The 25,706-nt window shown below is 37.1% G+C and overlaps 3 protein-coding genes across 3 annotated transcripts in view; 1 reads left to right on the top strand and 2 right to left on the bottom strand.

Annotated features, from left to right (window-relative positions):
* Positions 1-7,946, bottom strand: part of LOC107550439 (ras-related protein Rab-18-B-like) — a 20,833-nt gene extending 12,887 nt beyond the window's left edge. The window contains exon 1 of the mRNA XM_016231714.1: positions 7,935-7,946. The gene's annotated coding sequence lies outside the window, so the exon portion shown is untranslated. The remainder of the gene's footprint in view (positions 1-7,934) is intronic.
* Positions 7,947-10,437: 2,491 nt separating this feature from the next.
* On the top strand, positions 10,438-16,383 carry ptchd3b (patched domain containing 3b). Its single transcript, XM_016231712.1, has 4 exons — positions 10,438-11,251; positions 13,697-13,818; positions 13,914-14,059; positions 14,676-16,383. Exons 1-4 carry the CDS (start codon positions 10,532-10,534, stop codon positions 16,202-16,204), a joined length of 2,517 nt encoding a protein of 838 aa, XP_016087198.1. The 5' UTR covers positions 10,438-10,531; the 3' UTR covers positions 16,205-16,383.
* Positions 16,384-17,708: 1,325 nt separating this feature from the next.
* Positions 17,709-25,696, bottom strand: LOC107550437 (ATP-dependent zinc metalloprotease YME1L1). The gene is made up of 11 exons (XM_016231711.1): positions 25,526-25,696; positions 22,328-22,480; positions 22,026-22,158; positions 21,853-21,915; positions 21,584-21,696; positions 21,293-21,448; positions 19,734-19,885; positions 19,427-19,553; positions 19,110-19,183; positions 18,606-18,692; positions 17,709-18,452 (listed from the first exon to the last, which is right to left on the bottom strand). The coding sequence occupies exons 1-11, from the start codon at positions 25,647-25,649 to the stop codon at positions 18,309-18,311; spliced, it is 1,326 nt and encodes a 441-aa protein (XP_016087197.1). The 5' UTR covers positions 25,650-25,696; the 3' UTR covers positions 17,709-18,308.
* Between the last annotated feature and the right edge of the window lie 10 nt (positions 25,697-25,706).

Raw genomic sequence — 25,706 nt, 5'->3', positions numbered from 1 at the left:
CCTTGTCTCAGACGACCACCGGGACAAGACCACAGGAACCAGATGAGTCCTCTGCACAATGTGACTTTGCTGCAGCCTGGAATTGAACTGCTGGTTTCGTCTGGTCAGAGGAGAACTGGCCCCCCGACTGAGCCTGGTTTCTCCCAAGGTTTTTTCTCCATTCTGTCACCGATGGAGTTTTGGTTCCTTGCCGCTGTCGCCTCTGGCTTGCTTAGTTGGGGACACTTCATTTCCAGCGATATCGTTGACTTGGTTGCAAATGATTGCAAATATACTATTTAAACTGAACTGAGCTGGATGATAACATCACTGAATCCAATGATGAACTGTCTTTAACTGAAAATTGAGTATTTACTATTGTCATTTTGCATTATTGACACACTATTTTCCTAATTAATGCTGTTCAGTTGCTTTGACACAATCTGTATTGTTAAAAGCGCTATATAAATAAAGGTGACTTGACTTGACTTAAATCCATATACATTTTGCATGTTGAATAAAGTTAAAGAGGTACACTTTAAAATACTCCACAAAATCTACCCATGTAAATCTTTATTATCAAAATTCATGGATATTGAAAAGAAATGCAGTTTTTGTAATGTACACGAGGAAGACTTGGATCATTTGTTTTACAGCTGTGATTTATCTTTGAAATTTTGGTCTGATGTTAGCTTTTTTCTATTTGCCCCAAGAAATGTTAATTGTAAATTATCTTTAAAAGATGTTATATGTTCTTACACACACAAAAGCAAAATGTTTAAATATGTTGTAAACTTTTACATTTCGCATGGTAAATATTACATTCATAAACAAAAATTTGCGGGTTGTATACCTAAATGTGAAGTATTCTTAAAAGAAACGGAGTTGTTAAAAAAGTCTTTAGTGTTAATTAATAACAAAAATAATGAAATTTTGTTAAATTTTATGAATAAATTCTTTGAAAAATAATGTCCCCGCTATGCTTTTCAACTCATTTGTATACTAAATGTGTCTCTAGGGAAAAGGAAGAAATATCTGTTTTATATATTTATTTAAAAAAAAATTTAATCATTTTTTTTTAACATTTTTATTTATTTATGGGTAGTCTAAAAGTTGCTAAATTTAGCAACAAAATTGCTAAGCTGGCAACACTGGACGTCACCAGTATCAAGTTAGATAGATGTTGCACAAGAAATCCTGTCGAAATACATTTTGAGTGAGGACACTGGGCCTACTTTTAATCATCACTTCATAAATGGGATTCATAAAGAGATGTGGAAGTGGAATAACTATTCATGATGGGCAATTGACTGACAAAATAAATCCCAAATTCTCTACAACAAATTGTCAGTCAGCATTTGATCACATTGACTCATATGCACGGCAGTGTTGCCAACTTACTACAAACACTTTTTCCATTATTATCACAGAATAAGGCAGAAGATTTATTTTATAGTTTCTATAGCCAACTGTAACAAATGCTATAGGCCTATGTCAATTAGCACTGCATTATTTTTTATTACCTCAAGATGACTTAAAAATCATCAGTCAAAACGTTTACTTTTGTCCATATTAGGGATTTCCTGGCACGTCATAAGTTATTACTTCTGTGGGTCTGTTTTGGAGTTTGACTATGAATGAAACATATAGACTGCATGAGAGTGTTTACACCTCGGTCCTGACCACATCACTGTCTGTACTGGGGGGTTTTTTATTTATTTTTTTATATTTGCATGTATTCTCATGCAGATTGGATTAGCTACTCGTGTGCTGGACTGTATTGATTTGGCTAAAGCAGGATACTACTGAATCATGCATCAGAGGGGATTTAGAAGTGGCTATACACCGTATACCTGCCTATACCCTGTACTACACCACTGGGTGTACTCTGTTAGAAGGGTTTTTTTTTTGTTGTTGTTGTTGTTGTTTGGTTGCACTTTATTTCGCCCACTTTGAAGATTTATTTTATAGTTTCTATAGCCAACTGTAACAAATGCTATAGGCCTATGTCAATTAGCACTGCATTATTTTTTATTACCTCAAGATGACTTAAAAATCATCAGTCAAAACGTTTACTTTTGTCCATATTAGGGATTTCCTGGCACGTCATAAGTTATTACTTCTGTGGGTCTGTTTTGGAGTTTGACTATGAATGAAACATATAGACTGCATGAGAGTGTTTACACCTCGGTCCTGACCACATCACTGTCTGTACTGGGGGGTTTTTTATTTATTTTTTTATATTTGCATGTATTCTCATGCAGATTGGATTAGCTACTCGTGTGCTGTATTGATTTGGCTAAAGCAGGATACTACTGAATCATGCATCAGAGGGGATTTAGAAGTGGCTATACACCGTATACCTGCCTATACCCTGTACTACACCACTGGGTGTACTCTGTTAGAAGGGGTTTTTTTTGTTGTTGTTGTTGTTGTTTGGTTGCACTTTATTTCGCCCACTTTAGACATTCTACTAACTACAAATAACTTGGCAACATGCATGTGCACAGATAGACCCTTTTGGCGTCTGACTAGATAAGTGCCCTTTTTTCAATACATTTTTTAATTTTTTTAATTTTATATTTTAGTTTTTGAATTAAGCTTGTGCCCGACAACTGCATTTAAGTTCTAATAGACCTTAGTCAGGGTAGCACCATATTTAATTTTTGACTGGAATGAGGCTGTGAGGGATAGAGGTACAGGGCGTTTAATGGATTGTGTTGTTGTTTAACAACATACCAGCTGTTCAGTTGACAAACGTCTTTCTGAAAAAAAAGGTTCAGTAGACAAAAGCTCAAAGTTTTGAAAGTTGTGATTTGGTGAACATTTCATGATCTAGCGTCTTATTTTACAGTGTGTGCCATTGCAAAGACTGTAAGTCTATCCTTCACAGCATTGTTTTCATCCTCGTAAAATTCAATATGGTGTCTATCCACAAGCTCCTCCCACTCTTCGACATCACCACAAAGTGTCTGACCACAATTAACGCACACTGTGCACACCCACAGTTAGTGTACATCCACCACTGCCTGACCTTCCTTAGTGGTGCCAGCCAGGTTTGCCCTAAATGACGGCACTGTTTGTTACTGCTGTGAAACTACTGTTAAAACATCTCCGTTCAGCCAGCCTAACTTAACCCTTTATTAAGCTTTACAACAAACAAGCTAGTCTGGCATTGGCATAACTTAGCATCACACAAGGTTGAAATTACATCAAAATTTAATAAAAAAGACCCCCAAAATTCAAGATATGAACTGTCATGTATTTACACGAGTTTTTATTTTTGTTTTTAAAAGAATACAGTAAAGCTATATCACATGAGAAAATGTGCTTTTTTCCCAAATATCAGCACGATTACTAGTGTGATATTCATTTTACACAACAGTTTAATAAACAATAAGTTAATTATACTCATTTAAAAATGTTTTAGACACACCACTGTACATTTAGACTGTTTTTGCTCTATTTCACCAAGAAACATTCCAAACGAGGCAGAACAGTTGCATCTCCCAACAAGAGTGTTGTTTTGCCTTAAACAATTTTTGTAAATGCTACTCATAAACGTTCCCACCTGGCACAAAAACACTATAATTTGATGCAGTGCTGCCTGAGCAACAGGGGCGAGCTGGCTTTTGACCCAGCACTCAGTCTGAAGTGGCCAGTTAAGCCAGAGCTTTGCTGCTCATTGCCGCTTATGATAGTGTGTTGAATTAGTATCGCTGCTGTTTCAATATTTTCAGTGACTGTAAGTGAGCTATGCTCATATTCTGATTTTAAAATACCCCTGAAATGGGTCATACGGTTGTCATTACCCGAGCATATAAATCAAACATTCTAGAAAACCCTGCTCATTAAAGGATGTGCATTTAATTCATGGATGGAGCAAGAACATAAACTGTGCACAGTTCAGCTGAATGATAAGGTTTAATCAAATCATGATACCCAATTAAGAATAGTACAGGTGCATCTCTATAAATTAGAATGTCGTGGAACAGTTCATTTATTTCAGTAATTCAACTCAAATTGTGAAACTCGTGTATTAAATAAATTCAATGCACAAAGACTGAAGTAGTTTAAGTCTTTGGTTCTTTTAATTGTGATGATTTTGGCTCACATTTAACAAAAACCCACCAATTCACTATCTCAACAAATTAGAATATGGTGACATGCCAATCAGCTAATCAACTCCAAACACCTGCAAAGGTTTCCTGAGTTTTCAAAATGGTCTCTCAGTTTGGTTCACTAGGCTACACAATCATGGGGAAGACTGCTGATCTGACAGTTGTCCAGAAGCCAATCATTGACACCCTTCACAAGGAGGGTAAGCCACAAACATTCATTGCCAAAGAAGCTGGCTGTTCACAGAGTGCTGTATCCAAGCATGTTAACAGAAAGTTGAGTGGAAGGAAAAAGTGTGGAAGAAAAAGATGCACAACCAACCGAGAGAACCGCAGCCTTATGAGGATTGTCAAGCAAAATCGATTCAAGAATTTGAGTGAACTTCACAAGGAATGGACTGAGGCTGGGGTCAAGGCATCAAGAGCCACCACACACAGACGTGCCAAGGAATTTGGCTACAGTTGTGGTATTCCTCTTGTTAAGCCACTCCTGAAACACAGACAACGCCAGAGGCGTCTTAAGCTGCGGTTCTCTCGGTTGGTTGTGCATCTTTTTCTTCCACACTTTTTCCTTCCACTCAACTTTCTGTTAACATGCTTGGATACAGCACTCTGTGAACAGCCAGCTTCTTTGGCAATGAATGTTTGTGGCTCCTTGTGAAGGGTGTCAATGATTGTCTTGTGGACAACTGTCAGATCAGCAGTCTTCCCCATGCTTGTGTAGCCTAGTGAACCAAACTGAGAGGCCATTTTGAAGGCTCAGGAAACCTTTGCAGGTGTTTTGTGTTGATTAGCTGATTGGCATGTCACCATATTCTAATTTGTTGAGATGGTGAATTGGTGGGTTTTTGTTAAATGTGAGCCAAAATCATCACAATTAAAAGAACCAAAGACTTAAACTACTTCAGTCTGTGTGCATTGAATTTATTTAATACACGAGTTTCACAATTTGAGTTGAATTACTGAAATAAATGAACTTTTCCACGACATTCTAATTTATTGAGATGCACCTGTATATGTTAACTTTATAAATGGTAATCATGCAATCATTTTGACAATGATGACCGCTGTTAGACTGCCTATAAAGGCCTATGACAAGTTCTAAAAAAAAAAGTAGTTTTTCTGTTTTGTTGACCAAAGAAGTCAAAGTGGTGGAAAACATTTTGTGCAGAAATGGATGAGGGCACAGATTCAGATGAAAGGGAAATTTTTATTCTGATTCCAAAGTTACTAGGAAAAAAACAGCAGAAATGTTTGGTGTATTATAGCAGTGACTTATGGTCAGTCCAATATAGTACTCAGCTTTATGTTGTTACCTAGTACACATTCACAATGCAGTTTATTAGCTGAGCCCAGCATTATGAACTATAGCTCTACCTAGGGTCCGACAAATGTGTGTGGGAGTAGAAGGGGAGGATTTCATCTCAGATGCCCAGACACTTTTAGCTCAGAAAAAACAATTTGGCAAATAAAAGAGGGGTTGGACACCTTCAGTGCTTGGACTTCTAATGAACAAGCATCAAACCTGAGCCACAGGGAAGTGTATTAGTTGTCTAAACAAGAAAAACCAAAAGCTTACAGCACCTGGTATTCAGGCGGTCTCCCATCTGACTACTAACCAGGCCCAACCCTGCGTAGGCTTCTGAGACGAGATCAGGCATGCTCAGGGTAGTGTGGCCATAAGTGAGAGATGCAGCCAAAAGTAGGCTACTTAAAGAACACCCCCACGGGAGCGTGGCACAGTGTGGACTGTGTGGGGATCTGGCATTGGATGGAGAAGCTGAACACGCACAATACAAACCTACTGTAGGTGGTGGTAATGCTCCAAGGAGGAATGAGTTTGTATATATACAGTACATGCATATACTGTATAATATATATTCTCCTGACAACCAGAAATAAAAAGCTTTGTGAATTTAGTATTTAACAAAATTATTTGATATACTATTTTGCTTTATGCAATATGTGTGTAAAAATTCCATAAACTGGTTTTCCCATTAAGCACAATGTTATCTATACACTGTATATAATTTGCATATTAAAGTGCTGTTGGGACAGCATGTTGAAAAAAGAAGTGTAATAATGGGAGTAGTAATTGGCCAGATTTTCATAATAATATTATTTTTATGAAATAAAATATTATAATTTTATTATTTTTATATTTCCTAAGAATATTGATATATAATTTGTTTTCATATTCATATTCGGGGAAGTCGTGGCCTAATAGTTACATTTGAATCCAGTATAGCGTTGTTTTGTATTTCTCTGGCATTTTCAAAGGCATGTAAAATATAATACTGTGGCTTGGCATGATACACAGTCTAATGGTCTAACGAAATTCAATTTTAAACATCTTTCACGGTACCAATTTTATGGCCCTTATATTACCTATTTGAGTCAATGCAGATGGCGTGATTGGCTATAGCGAGATTGTGCTATGATTGGTTAGCGAAATGTGGCTGTTATCTGATTGGCTTGAGTAGACGGTGGGTGGAGTCCACGTATTTGTGGATTGTCAGCACGTCAGCACGTCTTGACGGAAGAAATGTTTCACAATTCGCAAATGCACAGGACGCGATTCACAAATGCGAGTGAATTTAATTCATGTTTGTGAAACTTTAAGATTTATTTGTGGATCTCATTTTATTTATTTGTCAATATGTTTAATTTTTGTTAATCTCTTTACATTTCTTTGTGGATCATAATCTATTTATTTGGAATTAAGCAACAATTCTATCTCCATATTAGAGAGTCGGACTCGTAACCCAATGGTTATTTGCAGGGATTGTAGGTGGGGGGAGTGAATGTACAGCGCTCTCTCCCACCTTCAATACCACAACTGAGGTGCCCTTGAGCAAGGCACCGAACCCCCAACTGCTCCCCGGGCTGCCCACTGCTCCGGGGGGGTGTTCACGGTGTGTGTGTGTGTGTGTGTTCACTGCTGTGTGTGTGCACTTTGGATGGGTTAAATACAGAGCACTAATTCCAAGTACTGGTCACCATACTTGGCCACATGTCACGTCACACTTCTTTTGTCTCCTAAAATGTGTAATAAACATGCTTTTACTCCTGGTGTCCTCTACAGTGGACATGTATGAAATGATGTCCTGTTTCATAACAGGAAGTCATATTTTGATTTGAAACCCCGTAACATTTTCCTGAGATGTTGATTTATGACAAACAATTTGAAAATTAATCAGATTTAAATTATAATTACAAAATTGTATCATATTTCCATAAGGATGTACAATTTTATCACTAAATTAATGTCAGCCATTTTTAAAAAACCAAGGAGAGGGAGTGGCCACGGTGAAACATCCAATCATTTGGTATCTCTGGAAAGCCCTGAATGCGCTCTGTACAGGACATCCAGACTAGAACTGTAACATGTGAGGTCTCAGAGAAATTCACTAAAATATAATGTCCACTACAGAAGCAAAAACTCCATAGCTGGGTCTCAGGAGGGTATAGAGAGAGAGAGAGAGAGAGAGAGACTATATGTGATGAGCGCAGTAAGTGACAGTCTGCTGCCCTCTTGCGCTCTTATCCAAACTTTCAGCCTTTATGTAAAGTTAAAAAAAAAAAGACAGCAAAGATAAATGACAGAAGCCGTCGCATTGCAAAAACATATTTCTGAAAATAGCCTTCCTGATATCGTTCGGGCTCAGACACACTCTCTCTGTTTAAATCTAGACATGGCAAAGTTTGGTGACCAAACTCCATCTTTCTTTCTCTCTAAGGGCAGGGCTGAATTATCTGACCTTTAGGACCCCTTGACCCTTCTCAGCACGTCCAGTACAGAGACCGCTGCCACATCCAAACCTGAACACCATATACTCTTCTTCATCTGCCACTTTTAAATGAAATATAATATAAATAAACAAGATTAAATATAAATATATAATTGATTTGATATTTGTAAACTTTTACACTTGGCCTTATCTATCATTAAAAACGCATGCTTGCTTAGGTCCTAAAAGATGTCCATTTACTGTGAGGTTTGTAATTACCAGCACAAAGGGAACTTATACTATTTTTTTCAAGATCCCTCTCCAATTTCTGTCTGAAGATCTCAGAATCTTTGCCAATTTTCTAAAGAATTTTCCCATTGTCTGCGACTTCAGAGGTCCATTGTTTCACTTGGGAGCTAATTGCTCCACATCTACAGGAGGTAACTGGATCACTGCTTCAGAAAATAGTTTCAAAACAACCTTTTGATTACAGGTTTGAGAGGAAATCCTAATGGAAATAGTTACCAAGATAACAAAAGACAAAGTCTAAAGAGATCCTTTGTGCCAGCACATGCATATTGTAAGACCTCTGGAGAGACATGACTGCTTTTTTATATTATTTGTTTTTTTAACCTCACTTGCAAATTTCCATAAAAGACATTCCCACACATGTCCATTTGCAAAGTATATTTTCATTATGTTATGGGTTTTCATTCCAGTTAATATTTCCCACCACTGTTTCATTATCCAGTGATTATTTCTCTCATCATTTTTAAGATATTCGAGAATAAAATGCATGAATAATATTCCAGTTTAACAGAATTTTGAAACTTTTGTCTCAGATGGATTGATGGCATTGAGATCAGATCTTTGTGTGAATTACGCTGAGGTCGTACAAATTGCGTGCAAAAATCCCACTGGATTACTGCAATTCATTCTGAAAGGATCTGGAAACATCACATGTAACATCAAGAGACGTGGGACAAAACAGGTCCAGCAAGGGTAACTGCTATTAGCTTTAAAAAATAAAAATATTTTCAATTTTAAATCTCATGAGGGATTAATAATAGAATGGATTTAACACGATTATCACCTTCAATTACATTTTCTCATTATTATACCAAATCTGTGTTTCTTAATGTCCTCTCACTACATCTAAAACAGTGTGTCCACAGAGAAGGGTTCAATCATTCATATGCAATAAAATGGATTTATAAAAATGTTAATGATGAAAAAGAGCTTGTTTTATCAAAAGCAACACTTAATAATATCTCCTATCAAAGCAAGGTTGTTTTTTAATGACACATGCATGTTTCATAAGATTTTAAAGTTGCGTCCCCACTTTTTGTCAACACCGTCAGACATTCAATAAAATTTCATAAAATCAGGGAATATCAGGGGCTGCTGTCACTCTAAAGGGCCCCCTTGCCACAGTTCACCTCTGCAGAGTACACCAGTGTCAGACAAGCTCTGCTAAGTTTTAGTTTTAGAATATTTTAAATCCTACTGTTAAGATTTCCTTTGTCACAGCCATGATGTGTCAACACCATCTTCCAATTTCTGAGGAATTTATTTGAAATATTTAGATCATTTTATCCTCCTGAAGCAGGTTCCATTAGCATCTAGCATCAACAGAAAAACATAAAATGGCTACTACATGAACTCCATTGGATTTTGTGAACGAAATGCCAAATTTGTCAACACCGTCAGATGTCACCACCATAAGATTTTGTGTCCCAGTGATATATCAAAACACTTCAATGTGACTCTTGCATAAAAGCTTTATAAACAATAACATACTCACTGTTTGTTTGAATACAGTAATTGACTGATTCAATGCATTTGATAGTTAAAATGATTGCAAATTCAGGTTTTTGTCACCACCGTCAGATGTGTCAACTCCGTCAGTTGACTATTTTGATAATATTCCGTTTTGATATTTTAGGTTTGTTGTGGAATCTGAAAAAAAGTGTAATCTGTCTGCTGACACCAGAATGTGTTTTGAACTGTTAAAAACACCTTGAATGCTGTTAAAGGTAAAGTTGCAATGATATACCCAGATAGCACACATACGTCTGCAAGACGTCTGTTAAAGATCACTTGATCTGGAAAGCATCTGCTGTGTACAAACATCTGATAGACGTAAGATGTCCATTTTACATACATTCTAAATCATAAACATCTTAAAGACATCTAGTAGACATCTATTTGACATCTGATAGAAAACGTCTTATAGACGTATTGCAGATGAGCAAACACTGTAAAAAAAAAAAACGTCTTGCAGATGTAAATGCAGACGTCAAATAGATGTCTCCGAGATGTATGTGTGCTATCAGGGTACACAGTCCAAAAGAGAAAAGTTGTGAGGTTGTATCAAAGCATAGCTCAGTAGCTTAGTACATATAAGATACATAAATGTAGTTTCATTTGTCTGAGCACAAGGTTTTATTTGTTCAATTTTGCACCCTGTTTTATCCCACTTCTCAAGAACGACTGATAGCCTATTTATTTAGGCTACATTTTTGGGTAAATATAATATATGCAAGCACAATTATGCACGCTCAAAAGGAGAGGGTATGCAAATACACTTACAATACTTAGGCTACAATAAGAAAATGAGGTGTTACATATTCAAATGAGGCATATATAATCCGCACATCTCTCCTCCAGGTGTACAAATCAGCGCACATCTCTGCAGTAGTCATGGTGTCCTGCATCACAGACTGCGTTGAAAAGCCCATCCGGCTTTGTTTTGAAAGTGTGGGTAAATTCGTAGGGCTTCACCCGTGGTGGTTTGTCACTTTACCGCTGGCTGTGTCCGCAGGTCTCGGAGGAGGATTTTACTTTTTGAACGACCTGAAGTCAAACGACATAGTGGAGCAGTTTACACCGAAAAACGGCCGCGCTAAAGTGGAGAGGCGTTTCTTTCAAGAAACCTTTCCACAAACGGACTCACGCTTTTCAATTGTCCGACTGACCACTGATGGGGTTTTTGCATCTTTGATATTTTCTTGTCAGACAAACATACTCAGTGTTGCCGCACTAGAGGAAATCCTCCGCATAGATGGAGAAGTTCGGGGGATCACCGCAGCGAATGACGCGCAGCAATTTGTGTTTTCGGATATTTGCGCAACTGTGAACGGGACGTGCAACTCTAACCTAATGCTTGATGTTCTAAATTACAATGCCAGCAACATTCATTTGGTCAAAATAACGTATCCTGAGTACTGTCATTCCGAATTCAACTGTGTCCACATGGGAAATATCATTAGTAAGGTGGAGGTGGATCACAATGGAGTTGTTCGAAGTGCCAAAGCAATGAGACTTGTATATTATCTGCAAGAGCGCAATAACTCACTGGAAGATGCCTGGCTTCAAGAATTGGTAGACTTGCTCTCTAATGTAACGACCTCTGTATCAGAAGTAAGTATCTTTGTACACTGTAAAAAAAAAAAAAATCTGTAGTTTTTACAAAATCATTTTGGCAGCTGTGGTTGCCAGAATAAAAAATGTACAGTACAAAACTGTAATTTACAAAGAAGAATTTTTTTATGTACACCAGTAAATTCAACAATGCACACTGCTGTAAAAATCTGTTTTGTACCTTTAACATATTGACAACCACCATAATAATGCAGGTGGTAAAAGAGAAAGCATGAAGAAACAAAGCTCATCACAAGTAGCTTCGCCACAAGCAGAAGTTTATACTACTATATAGAAGGTGTACAGAGTCATTCATTAGTCAAACACTAAACACCATCATGGTAACACACATGATACTTAAATAATGCAATAAACTTTCATTAAACAACAGAAGATGTAACATAATGCCCTAATGTACATAACTGATGACAAAAACTATTAAAAAACATGATTATTTAAACAAAATGCTATCATATGTGGAGTGTCATGCAGGGAATTCTGGGAATATCAGTTTACAGTTTTTGACTGTAAATTATACATTGATTTGTTCTTTTTTATTTCTAAAATCTGTAAAATGAACAGCATTTTACTGTAAAATTAGATGAAATGTCTGGTTAGACCTTTTACAGTTTTTCCCTGTATATGGTTCATGTTAACCTAGTAACAGTTTTTTCCCGTAGCGATTTGACAAATTTTACAGTTAAAATTACACTTGTTTTTTACAGTGTAGTCAATATTGGTTTGAAAATTTGAATCTGTGTATGTACAGTTGAGGTCAAAAGTTTACATATGCACCTTGCAGAACTTGAATCTTCTGTAATAGTTGCATACGAGTCCCTCAGTTGTCCTCAGTGTGAAAAGATGGATCTCAAAACCACACAGTCATTGTTGGAAAGGGTTCAAATACACAAAAATGTTGAAAAACCAAAGAATTCGTTGGACTTGACGGATTTTTCTGAAGAACAGCAGGCAGTTTAACTGTTAAGGACAAACAAGGGACTAATGAAACAAATTAGTGGTTGCCAGAACTTCACCGGAAAAAAATATGGTTAGCTACATTTTAGGTTTAACAGACTTAACTTAAATTCACAATAAAATACCGTATTTCATTAACTGATGTAATGTTAATAAACCAACATATTGAAGTACTAATATCGGTTTTGAGCTATTGTAATGCACTGATAACCACCAAAAACTGGTGGTGATGAGAAAGTCACATGATGAACCAAAGCTCAAAATCACAAACAGATTTTCTACGAGCTGAGGAGGACAATACTTATATATAGAAGGTGCACAGTGTCATTCACACGAACACTAAACCCCATCATTGTGACACATGTGATACTGAAATAATGCAATAAACATTAATTTAACAACATTAGATGTAAGATGAAACCCTAATGTACACAACTGATAAGAAAAAACTAAGAAGAAACATGTTATTTCAACAAAAAAAACATCAAATATGAAGTGTCATGCAGGGAATTCTGGGAGTGTCAATTTACGGTTTGGCACTGTAAATTATACAATTTCATTTTCATTTCCAAAAACCGTATTTTTAACTAGTATTTTACTGTAAAATTACATTAAATGTAATTACATTTATTCACCGAATATAGTATGGAAACTTACTGTTAACAGGTTTTTACTGTAGCATTTTTACAGTATTTTACTGTTAAATCACAATCATTTTTTACAGTGTGGATCATCCAACAAAACAGTATTGAGAATCAAGCGTATGTAAACTTTTGAACGGGGTAATTTTTATAAATTCAACTATTATTTTCTCTGGTGGACAATATGTAAACGTCACTTATGTGCAATATTCTATTCAGGTCAGTACTAAATAAAAAAATAACATGCATTTTGTTTGATCCCTCTTATTTTGGTAAAATAATGAACATTTAGCAGATTCTGGAAGTATGTACTGTAAACGTTTGACCTCAACTTTATGACCATTGTGTTAAAAATGTGTAAATGTTTCCCTGTTTTGAATCTTCTATTAAATTACATATAAACATGCCCAGTAAATTCAAGAACTACTAAGAATGCTACATGAAAGATTCATTTGGAAAACCTAAAATGACATAGGCATGAACTCAATCATAATAACATTATCACTCTGTCAATTTTTATAAATTACCGAGCACATTAATGTTGCTAAATATTTTTGCACGTTATGAAAGTGCTTAACCCTTTGCATATACAGTGGCTTCAAAAGGTAGACACTTCAGCCACACTTAAGGCATTGCATCATATGTATACAATCAAGTGCCATTTGCAAAAAAATTGTGAAATGTTTATAATAAATGCCAAATGGTTTGGGCATTCATACATTAATTTTGTATTTAGGGGGGTTTCTGTATCTCATACCGTGATTCTTAGTCTAATCAATCGTAAGTATGTGACTAAATGAAAAGTTTTAATGATAATTCTTTTTCTCAGGTATCCTATTTCACATCCATGTCAAGACAACAGGAGTTTGAGAAGAGTACCCTATCTGTCACTGAACTTTTTGCAATTACTTATTTTCTTGCCATCTCATTTTCAATAATATCTTGCCTGAGGTTTGTGAAATACCATGAACTAAAAAAAAATCTTTCAGATTGCAAATCTGATAATAATTGCAAATATGTATGCATTATTTCATTTCTCTCAACAGGTTTGATAATGTGAGGAATAAAGCATGGGTGGCTTCTCTTGGAGTTTTCTCCACTGCACAAGCTGTGCTGTCCAGCTTTGGGTTGCTGTTACTCATAAAGGTGCCATTTGTTATTACTGTGGCATCTTCTCCATTCCTTATTCTTGGTAAGATACTGTATCTTAGATAATTTTTATTATCTTTACTGTTTTGAACCTAATCAACCCTACAATTGGTACAGGATGGTGGTAGTAACAGCAAGGTTGCAAATCTGATTTCCAGGTTACAGGTGCAGCAGAAAGACATTGGTCCCCAAACTAGTGTTACCTGAATAACTATTTAGTAATACACATTTCCATTCTTAAGTCTTGCTGCAATTCATCTATATTTTATAATATAGCCCAAAAAGAATAAATGCACTGAAACAATTTGTAACATTTTGAAGCAAAGCTCACTATTAGAAGACTTTTTGGGCAGAAAAATGCTTCATTTAAGAATTTACACGGTTTTATACATGTAAAGCTGACCAATATGCATGATATATATTTTGAGACATGGTCAGATTTTCAATGCTATATAGGACATACAGCTTTATTTATGATGGGTTCTTTCTAAATATGGCCATGTGATTAAAAAAAAAGGTGCTAGGGGGTGGCACATCTTACCCCACACACTGTAAGTCGCATTGGATAAAAGGGTCAAAAGGCATAAATGCAAATGCATTGCAAATTCTACAGAACTGACACGTTTTAATTTCAAGATGTAAAACTGTTTTTTTTTTAGGAATCGGTATCGATGACATGTTTATCATGATCTCCAGCTGGCAACGGACCAACATTCAAGACACAGTGCCTAAACGCATGGCTGATACCTACAGGGAGGCAGCCGTTTCCATTACTATCACCACCCTGACTGACGTGCTAGCCTTCTACCTCAGCTACGGCAACCCTTTCGGCTCTGTTCAGTCGTTCTGTCTGTACGCAGGCACGGCTGTCTTGTTCTGCTACTTCTATAACATCACTTTCTTTGGAGCTTGTCTGGCTCTGAATGGCAGAAGGGAGGGGGCGAACAGACACTGGTTAACTTGCATGAAGGTCCCAGAAGAGGTCCCACCAGGACGGTCTAAAATGTATACTCTGTGCTGTGTTGGAGGATCTTACGACCATAACACAGGAACCGAGGAAGAGCACCCAATGACACTGTTTTTCAGGAAGTATTATGGACCATTTTTGACAACTGTTTGGAGTAAAGCATTAGTAATTTTTATTTACGTAACATACATTGCTGTTAGTGTTTATGGCTGCTTGCAACTTAAGGAAGGCATTGATCTCAAGAACCTAGCACTTGATAAATCGTATATCGTCCAATACTACAAAGCTGAAAAGACATACTTTGATTATTATGGTCCAAATGTAATGTTAGCCATCAATGACACATTTCCATATTGGGAGGAGAGCAAACGCAATCAACTCGAGTCATGTATTGTACGGTTTCAGGAGTTGAAGTTTGTCAACAACTTGTCAACATCTTGGCTTCATTCCTTTGAAAAGTATGCAGAGGAACACAGTAATAACATCAGCTCAGAAGGTCAATTTAAAACACATCTTTATCAGTTCCTGGACCACCAACCAATGCTCAGACAGGATGTCAACATATCCAATAATGACATAACTGCTTCACGTCTGTTTCTTCAGACAGTTGTTCAGAATTCAACAGAAAAGAGCGTGTTGAACTCACTACGGAAGACAGCAGAGAGCTGCCCATGTCCACTGTTGGTCTACCATCCAGCGTTTATATATCATGATCAATATACAGTAATAGGGCATATCACTCTTCAGACCGTCATTGTGGCAACCCTAGTAATGCTGGTCATCTCCCTTGTGCTGATTCCAAATCCTCTTTGTGCCTTGTGGGTGGCCTTTGCCATCGCTTCAGTCATTTTGGGAGTCACCGGCTTCATGGCACTGCTAGACATTAGTCTCGATTCAATCTCAATGATTAACCTGGTCATTAGCATCGGCTTTTCTGTGGACTTTTCTGCTCATATCTCCTACACATTTGTGTCCAGTTCTAAGCCCGATGTGAATGAAAGAGTTGTGGAGGCCATGGCACACCTGGGTTACCCCATACTTCAAGGGGCTCTGTCTACAATTGTGGGTGTGGTTGTGCTATCAGCTTCCAGCAGCTACATATTCAGAACGTTCTCCACCATTGTGGTCCTAGTCATTACTTTTGGGCTGCTTCATGGCATTGCTTTTATTCCAGTATTTCTAACTTTCTTTGGATTTTGCCACAAATTATGGCAGCACTGAATTCAAAAACCCAACTTCTGCTTTTTCTTCCAATGTCCGCCTTGTAAAATTAACATTTTATTGAAAAAGAGAAAAAAAAGACAATTTCTTGTAGTTGCTTTTAAAGCACTTACAAGCATGTTTAAACTATAGGGAAGGCAGATTTTCAAGCATGCGTTTTAAATGTTTTCCACATAAATATTATCCCAGCATTGTGCAAAAAAAGTAATGGAGTTGTAATTCATAGCGAGTAACTGTAATACGGTTACAGTAACATGTAACCTGTAGACCAGGGTTCCTCAAATCTTGCCCTGGAGGGCCAATGCGCTGCAGAGTTTAGCTCCAACCCTGATCAAACTCACCTACCTGTGATTTTATAATGATCTTGAAGACATTGATGAGCATGCTCAGGTGTGTTTGATTAGGGTTAGAGCTAAACTCTGCAGGAAAGTGGATCCTGAGGGCCAGATTTGAGGATTCCTGCTGTAGACTGTCATATTGAAATGTTAACATTTTTAATAAAACCCAAGTGATCTGTTCCTCCGCTGAAAGTCTGTTTAGCATATTTTGATGTGATTATATATGTGCTTTTGTCAGTGTTAATATGTGAATAAAAGCCTAAACTAATTCTGTTTAAACCTCTCAATTCGTGTTTTTTTTTTTTTTTTTACAATCTATTTATGAACCTTTTAAACTGTCAAAACGTCGGGTGAATGAACTTTAAATGGAGGGACAGAAATCTTGGATTTCCTTAAAAACATCTCGATTTGTTTCAAAAATGAACGGAAAGTCTTGAAAATGTCATAAGTGAGTAATTGATACCTAGCTCCATCAAAAAATGAAAACGGTGTCATTTGAACTGTGTGGCTCCTAGAAGAAATCGAATTACTTTTCAAAGCAAAGAGAATTCACTGGGTGAAAATCCTCATACTTTTCATTTGGGCCAGTAAGCAACCATTTAGAACGCCCTACCAACCACATATCAACATGCTAAGAACCACTCCTTAGCAATATCCTACATCATGGCACCAACTTTTTTTAGTTTAGACTTGTTTGGTTGTGTAATATGTTCTTGCAATGCAGAAGTTGTCACAGTACATGAAAACAACAATTATGCAGAGTTATGTTTGCTTTATTCAGTTCAACTCCCATTTGTGTAACAGCATCAAAAGAAAAATCATTTTAAATGACAAACCAGGCGGAACTCAGACTAAAATCAATCTAATACACTTACATACAATACCCTCATTTTGAATTTTATTGATTATAAATATATACTGTATATACACAACTAAAACGAGCTTGGGTAAAAGGCAAACATACATGGAGGCAAGGTAAACTCATAAATGTAGAGCTACTGTACATGAATAAATAATGTGTAGAATAAAGTCAGTTTAGCCACTGGAACTATAGAGAAATGAAGATCAAATTTGAATGAATATTACATTTAGTCTCTCTTTTGTTTAATGATTAATGAAAGTGCAGAAATAGGGCTCAAACTACAGGAGTTCACTGATCACTGGGCCACTGATTTCTTGTCATAAAGTTTATCTAACAACATACTGGGGTTCTGATGTATTGACTTGCTGTGACTAAATCTTTTTGAAGCAGCATTGTTCACAAGCCGATATTATGATATGCATCACACAAACAAACATAAATGTCCCAGTACCAAAGTGCTTCGATATATTCCCTCAGTGAAAAATATATTCCCATACATTTCTCAAAGGTCACCATGAAACATATGCTCAGCCTGGCTCAGACAACGGTGTCAGAAACAGTGAACAGCAATTTGTTCCTAACTTTATAGTAAACTGGACTGGTGCTTACAGCTTAATGATTTATTCAAAATTGTCTTCTGCTCCACTTCAAATAAGGCAGCACCCTAAAGTCAATGGTACAGAAAAACACTTAAATAGATACTAAATGAGTTAACAAACAATTTATTTGGAAGAAAATCCCAAGCATGTAAAACTGAAACTAATTTTAGAGATCTGGCTCAGGAAAAAATACATCTTTACCAATGGGGAGTGTCGGCCTACCAAGCTCTTGGTTGCATATGTACATTCATGTCTTTTAGAGTTTCATTGTCCTTTCCCTGCTGCCTGAAGTCCCTGGTGAGCCCTCATCTGCTTTCTAATGTCTTTCCCTCTAAGACCAGCTGGATCTCTTTGGCATCCAATGTCTCATACTGCAGTAAAGCCTCAGCAAGATTTTTGTGCTCCTTAGCACGAGACTTCAGGAGGGCTTTAGCACGCTCGTAGGAATCCTAGGAGCATTCAAAGAAATATGTGAGCCAAAAACTGGACAAATTGGTAGCTGGTATTAAGAAATGTTAAGAAAAGCGCAGGCTGTTGAGTGCTTTAAAATGCAATGTTGTAGTACTGACTTGAGGATAGAATTAGATCAGAACAAAGTTTACCCTCAGAAGTATCCTGACTTCATGTTCAATGGCTGCCTGAGTTTCTGGGCTCTGCTTGGTGAGGTCAGCATATGTCATGACACCCAACTATAAAAAAAAATAAATAAATAAATAAAATTACAAACATTAAATAAAAAGTCAAGAGCTATGGACAAAAAAAAAACCTTCTCAAAAGCTCTTATTCAAAACCCAGCAAGCTACCTTGCTTTCTACTGAATCCTAACATGTCATGGAAACTCAAGTGGCATGTGAAATAGTTTAGTACAGTGACAAAATTAGTAAATAACATGCAAGTTGTTTCATAACATTTCCCATTTAATATTTTTCCTTACGCAACATAAACAGGTCTTTATTCATGACAATAAGGGTTCATGATATTTAATATTCAATAAGTTTGAATACAACCAACTCTTTAAAAAGAAAAGTAAATAAAGTCTGACAATAATATCCATATATACACATGCATATTCAGGGCGCAAAGACAATTTGCTAAATATGACGAACCTTTTCACTCATGCCAAATCTGGTCACCATCATTTTGGCTATTTTTGTAGCGCTGTCAAAATCACTTGATGCTCCTATGTGAATACAACAAAACATTACACAGATGAAAAATGGAAATAAGCGATTAGCATAATTTTGTTACATTTACTATTCATGCAGTATCCTCTCACGTATTTGAAAAATGTGATGTACAATAAACATTCATACTTGCAGCCAAGTCATTCTTATAATACAATAATCATAGTCTTTCATCTTACACAATACACAAACGATTTGAATGACACTGCAACGCCAGAGCAAACAGTACCGCAACATACCAGTGGTGATATTCTCACTGCCAAAGATGAGCTCTTCAGCCACTCGGCCGCCCATGCTGACGTCCATCTGGGCCAGAAGTTGAGCACGAGTTTCACTCCAGCGGTCATTCTCTGGGAGCATGGATACCTAACAGAGAAGACAACAAAAACACTGGCACTATTAAGGCTGACTGTCTCTCACTTGAAAAATAAACAAGCAGCTCATCTCTCTAAAATATTCTAAATCTGGCTTTACAATTTCAACCCAAACTGAAGAGATAAGCCCTTTCAAAGTAGAGATTCTAATAATCAATTAAAATGTACTCACATGACCCAAAGTTGGGCCTCTCGGCATAATAGTGGCTTTATTTATGGGCATGGCACCTTTGGTGTAGTATGCAATAATAGCATGGCCTGACTCGTGGTACGCTGTGATCTCTTTATTCTTCTTGTCAATCTCTGCACTCCTGCGTTCTGGCCCTGCAGAGGGGGAAAGTGAATGGAAAACAAGTGATGCACCAACAATTCAGCAATTGAAAATATTCAAATCGCCCTTTGAATGTAATGTGTACGTTCCCTTGGAACTGGAATCATGGTGGAATTTCATGTGAAGTCCACTTCACAGGGCACTTACTGTCGAATAAGCCAACGCGTGAATGCTGCTGTCTGAACAAGAAACCTCCTTACTGAAGTGAAAGTGTTGACTGGTCTGGTGTCACTATCTCGCGAACGCGCCGGCGGATCTTCACCAAGTTTGGGGGATCAGCTTGAGGAGTCCTCTCGAACACCACCCTCCGCGCGTCGGTAGCCCCCCGGGATCGCTTGATCGTTCGGCGCCGGACCGCAAATTTAACCACCCGTAACTCCCAAACCCCGGGGGCTATCACGATCATTCGAAAGCGGGCCTCTAGATGTACATTCGATTCGCGTTCGAGAGGGTTCCTCGAGTTGAAGGGATCCCCCAAATTTGGTGCGGATTCGCAGCACCGCTACGGAGATATGGCCGTTCAAAGTTTCAATGGTTTTCCATTGACTTAAGCTTTAAAGCGTTTCATCCAAGTCGCCAGTAGCAAACAATGGAGCGCGCTCTGCTGGACAAACTAAGTAATTACACCATTTCAAGCATTTTATCTGCAATATGTGTTCTGTAAAAAAAATTGTTCATATCGGCGGCATATTCGCCGATACCGATATATCGGCGACAGGCTCAATTGGCAAAACGATGTCTCTAATTTATACATCATCTGAAAGCTGAATAAATAAGCTTTCCATTGATGTATGGTTTGTTAAGATAGGATAATATTTGCCTGAGATACAACTATTTGAAAATCTGGAATCTGAGGGTGCAAAAAAATCTAAATATTGAGAAAATCGCCTTTAAAGTTGTCCAAATTAAGTTCTTAGCAACGCATATTACCAATCAACAATTAAGTTTTCATATATTTACAGTAGGAAATGTACAAAATATCTTCATGGAACATGATCTTTACTTAATACCCTAATGATTTTTGGCATAAAAGAAAAATCTATAATTTTGACCCATACAATGTATTTTTGGCTATTGCTACAAATATAACCCAGCGACTTAAGACTGGTTTTGTGGTCCAGGGTCACATTTCATACACACGATGTGAATAAGCTGCAACAAGTAAACATGTCAGAATGGACAACCGAACAGCTTTACTATGACTGGTTTCATTTATCGAGTACACGACACCCTGAACCACATACAGAGCTCAGTTACCCAAATGTAAAACTTTATTTTTAGTTCGGTGTTTCTGCCAAAAAGTTATTTTTGGTGCATCACTACGAAAATGTAGAGGTTTTATTGTCTAATATGAGCAGCGAAGTTTATTTCAGCATGCAGAATAAGTTACAGGTACCTACCCATCAGTATTTTGTCCTTAGCAAACTCCAACTCCTTCATGGTCACCATGTCTTTACCATCCACAGCTGCCTTTAGTGCGGACTGATTAACAAGATTCTCCAGATCGGCTCCAGAGAACCCCACCGTTCCTCTAGCAATGATCTCTGCCTCCACAGCTAATGACCAGAAAATACAATAATCCTTAAGAACAATGACTTTACTTGCTGTACTATTACTTTTTTACCTTTCAACATTAATAGTTCAGAATCTAATAGGTACATTTGAAAATTAATCTTTAACAGACCACTTACCAGTGTCGACTTTAATTTTTTTAAGGTACCACTTGAGGATTTCAGTGCGGCCCTTCACATCTGGTATGGGGACAGTGACCTGCATATCAAAACGGCCTGGCCGGATCAGAGCACTGGGGAACAAGATTCAGATTTTCTTACCAATCAGCAACATTATATATAAAAAAAAAAAAAAAAACTTTAACAACCTCAGTTGCACTCATCATATTATCATTTGATGTACTGAAGCAGGCTTTTGTCTTTAGATGTTTGAAATGCAATCTACGTACTTATCCAAAGCTTCAGGGAAGTTTGTTGCTCCAATTATGATGACACCTTCATTTGGCTTGAACCTGCATATGTTAAACACCAAAATTTAGCGAAGGAAACTTACAAACCTTTCACTCAAACAACGAGTGCAGTCAAAAGTTGCAATGGAGTCACTTTGAGTAGCATAGCTCACCCATCCATCTCTGCTAGAAGCTGATTGATTGTCTGTCTAGAATAGGGGTGCATAGGGGACTCAATCCTCTTTCCTCCAACACTATCCAGCTCATCAATGAAGATAACACAAGGAGCGTTAGCTTTAGCTTCCCCTACAGGACAAATGCAGGAGAACTGCTTTAATACATACATACATACAATGACTCATTCACACTTTTGGTTACTTTCACATACACAGAATTAGGCATAGTATGGCATCATCTATAAACGATCGTGCTTGAATTATGATTTGGAGTGGCACTATGCAAGCTAGGTACTTACTAAAAAGGTTTCTGATTCGACTGGCACCAACACCAACAAACATCTCATCGAACTCAGAGCCAGATGCATAGTAGAATGGCACATCTGCCTCACCTGCCACAGCGCGGGCCAACAGGGTCTTTCCTGTACCTGGAGGCCCAACCAACAAGATTCCTGCAAATAAATGAATATAGATCATAAATATAAAAACACAAATAAATACTATTTAGGTAAAATAAAGGGAAAAAAAACAAAGAAGAAAGAAATCTAAGGCTAAGTTTACACTAGTGCGTTTTCGTTTTAAAACGCATAACTTTCACTACGATTACACCTGTCGTTTACAATACCCCGGCGTTTTCGAACCTCGAAAACGGACACTTTCGAAAACACTGCAGACCCCGTTTTAGATTGAAAACTACGGGGTTGCGTTTCAGTGTAAACGGACCAAAACAGAGACTTTTGAAAACGATGGCATGTCTGGCCACAGTTGCTCTGCGTATTCTTGACGACCTTGTAAGCAATGACATCATGCACATTGCTGTACCTGCATGAATGGTCATGTGACCTGCGTTTTCGGTTGTGTAGTGTGGACGGAGAACGTTTCTGAAATGCAGTGAAAACACAAGTGTAGATGAGAATCGCTTTCATTTTCTAACGCCGTTTTAAAACGAAAACCGACACTAGTGTACCTGTACCTGGAGGCCCAACCAACAAGATTCCTGCAAATAAATGAATATAGATCATAAATATAAAAACACAAATAAATACTATTTAGGTAAAATAAAGGGAAAAAAACAAAGAAGAAAGAAATCTAATCAAATCTAATCTAATCTTTTCGTTTTAAAACGCATAACTTTCGCTACGATTACACCTGTCGTTTACAATACCCCGGCGTTTTAGAACCTCGAAAACGGACACTTTCGAAAACACTGCAGACCCCGTTTTAGATTGAAAACTACGGGGTTGCGTTTCAGTGTAAACGGACCAAAACAGAGACTTTTGAAAACGATGGCATGTCTGGCCACAGTTGCTCTGCGTATTCTTGACGACCTTGTAAGCAATGACATCATGCACATTGCTGTACCTGCATGAATGGTCATGTGACCTGCGTTTTCGGTTGTGTAGTGTGGACGGAGAACGTTTCTGAAATGCAGTGAAAACACAAGTGTAGATGAGAATCGCTTTCATTTTCTAACGCCGTTTTAAAACGAAAACCGACACTAGTGTACACAGGGCTTAAAGCTGCCAAATAGATTCTATGTGGAATTTTTGTCAAAATTACAAATGCGATTTTACTTTATTCTTCTACTCAAAGGGAAATACAATTCTGTCCTTATTTACTCATCCACAGCTGTGCTAAAGTCTGTACATGATACATTTTTCATTGGAAAAATGATTCCAGTTTGTAGTGACTCGAGGTAGTCGATAGTGGATTTGCAAGTCACGCATTTGTGCAGTATTTGTCTTCTGAAGCAAGAGGTCAGATGTTCAAATCCAAAAACCATGTTAGCAATGTTCATATTAACATTGTTGATATTAACATGATAAAAGATAATAGCTCTCATGTTTATGACAAATTGAATTTTCCTCAACCCCGGAATTTTTTTTTTTACTGGATTTGCATTAAGCATAAATTGTCTGTTTTGTTTGGTTTTTATTTAAATTACGAATTAAAATGAAGTAGTCCAAAAGTAGTCCATCTTTGACTTTGTAACGTTGTAACTCGTAAGCACTTTAACTGCTAATGTTATCTGATAATAATAATAATGTTCTCCAAAGTAACAAATTATCAAAATAATTGTCTTAAATGGTTATTGTACCATGATTATATATATAATGAAACCGTATACAGTATACATAAGAGCTTTTTTTCTGCCATGTTTTTAACCCATTTCTTCATGTACAAAGCATAGCCACGTGTCACAACAAACTCAACAAAATGTAGACAAATAGAACCCTCCAGTGCTGGTGCACAGAGGAACAAAAACTGATTGCAAACTATCACTATTGATTTTTGCAGATAACTGATAATAGGTCAAAATTTTATATCAGTCATTAATATTGAGCATATCAAACTCCCAAAATACAAAAAGGCACTGTTAAATATTGTGCATTATATTGCAAGTACTCACAAAGGGTTTGTATGAAGAGCAAACCAAAATAGAAGTAATTTTTGTCAATTCAAAAATGTCACCATACCACAAAAAATGTGCTAAAAGAAAATGGCATTGTAAACAGTGTTGGAGAAAGTTACTTTTAAAAGTAATGCATTACAATATTGCGTTACTCCATAAAAAAGTAACTAATTACATTACTTTTTATGGAAAGTAATGTGTTACGTTACTTTTGTGTTACTTTTAAAATCTGGACAGGGCTTGCTTGTTTGTTTTTAAAATAAAAAAAAAGTTATATTTTTGGCAAATATAAAAGCCTTTTCACACCAAAAGTGAAATGAATAAGCCTCAGGCTGAAGGAAATGTAAAATTACACCCGTATAGTAGAATGCAGAAGAAGAAATTTCAACACTTCACCAATAAAAAAAAAAGACACACAAATGTTTGTCTAGAGTAATTTTTGCTTGTTCGTACGGTTGAACTGGATCATCGAAGGTCAGAAGCAAAGAGATTGGTTAATAGAATGGGATTAAAAACATAAAGGATATTTGTGTTGTTTAACATTTAATTATTGCAGGTTTGCGTCATATTCTGAGTTGCATTATTTTTATTCAGTCCGATTTCTCTCAACATGGCAACACGAGAGCTGGCAGTCAAGACATTGGAAACAAAGTATATTGCGTTACTTATTTGAAAAAGTAACACAGATAATCTCTTGTAAATTAAAAGGTAATGCGTTACTTTACTAGTTACTTGAAAAAAGTAACTAGTAATACTCGCGTTACTTGTAATGCATTACCCCCAACACTGATTGTAAATATAGACGACACTTAGATTTTTGTCTTTCTCACACAAAGATGTAGTATGACTTCAGAGTGCTTGGAACACAGTGTGCGAGTCATATGGACTTGCTGGTGTCTTTTTTTTTTTTTATCCTGGATGTTATAGAAGGTAGGTGTAAAAATTCTTCAAAAATGTATTCCACAGAAGAAAAAAAGTCATACAGCTTTGGTAGAATATGAGCATATGAGCAAACAGAATTTAGGTTTAACTATTCATTTAAATGGTTCTGGCTTGGAGCCTTACAGCAAAAGTGTGTTCTTGCCTTTAGGCAGCTTTCCTCCCAAAACAGTGAACTTCTGTGGGTTCCGGAGGAACTCCACCACCTCCTGCAGCTCATTCTTGGCCTCCTCCACACCCTTCACATGCTCAAAGGTGACATTCTTCATCTGGACAGGATCCACTGCTGAGTCCAGGCCTGATGTGGTTCGGAATCGCACTGTCCG

Source organism: Sinocyclocheilus grahami, unplaced genomic scaffold (assembly GCF_001515645.1).
Source record: "Sinocyclocheilus grahami isolate Dianchi unplaced genomic scaffold, SAMN03320097.WGS_v1.1 scaffold398.1, whole genome shotgun sequence".
Lineage (NCBI taxonomy): Eukaryota > Metazoa > Chordata > Actinopteri > Cypriniformes > Cyprinidae > Sinocyclocheilus > Sinocyclocheilus grahami.
The sequence above is the reverse complement of the archived record's forward strand: the minus strand, read 5'-3'. Positions and strand labels throughout refer to the sequence as shown.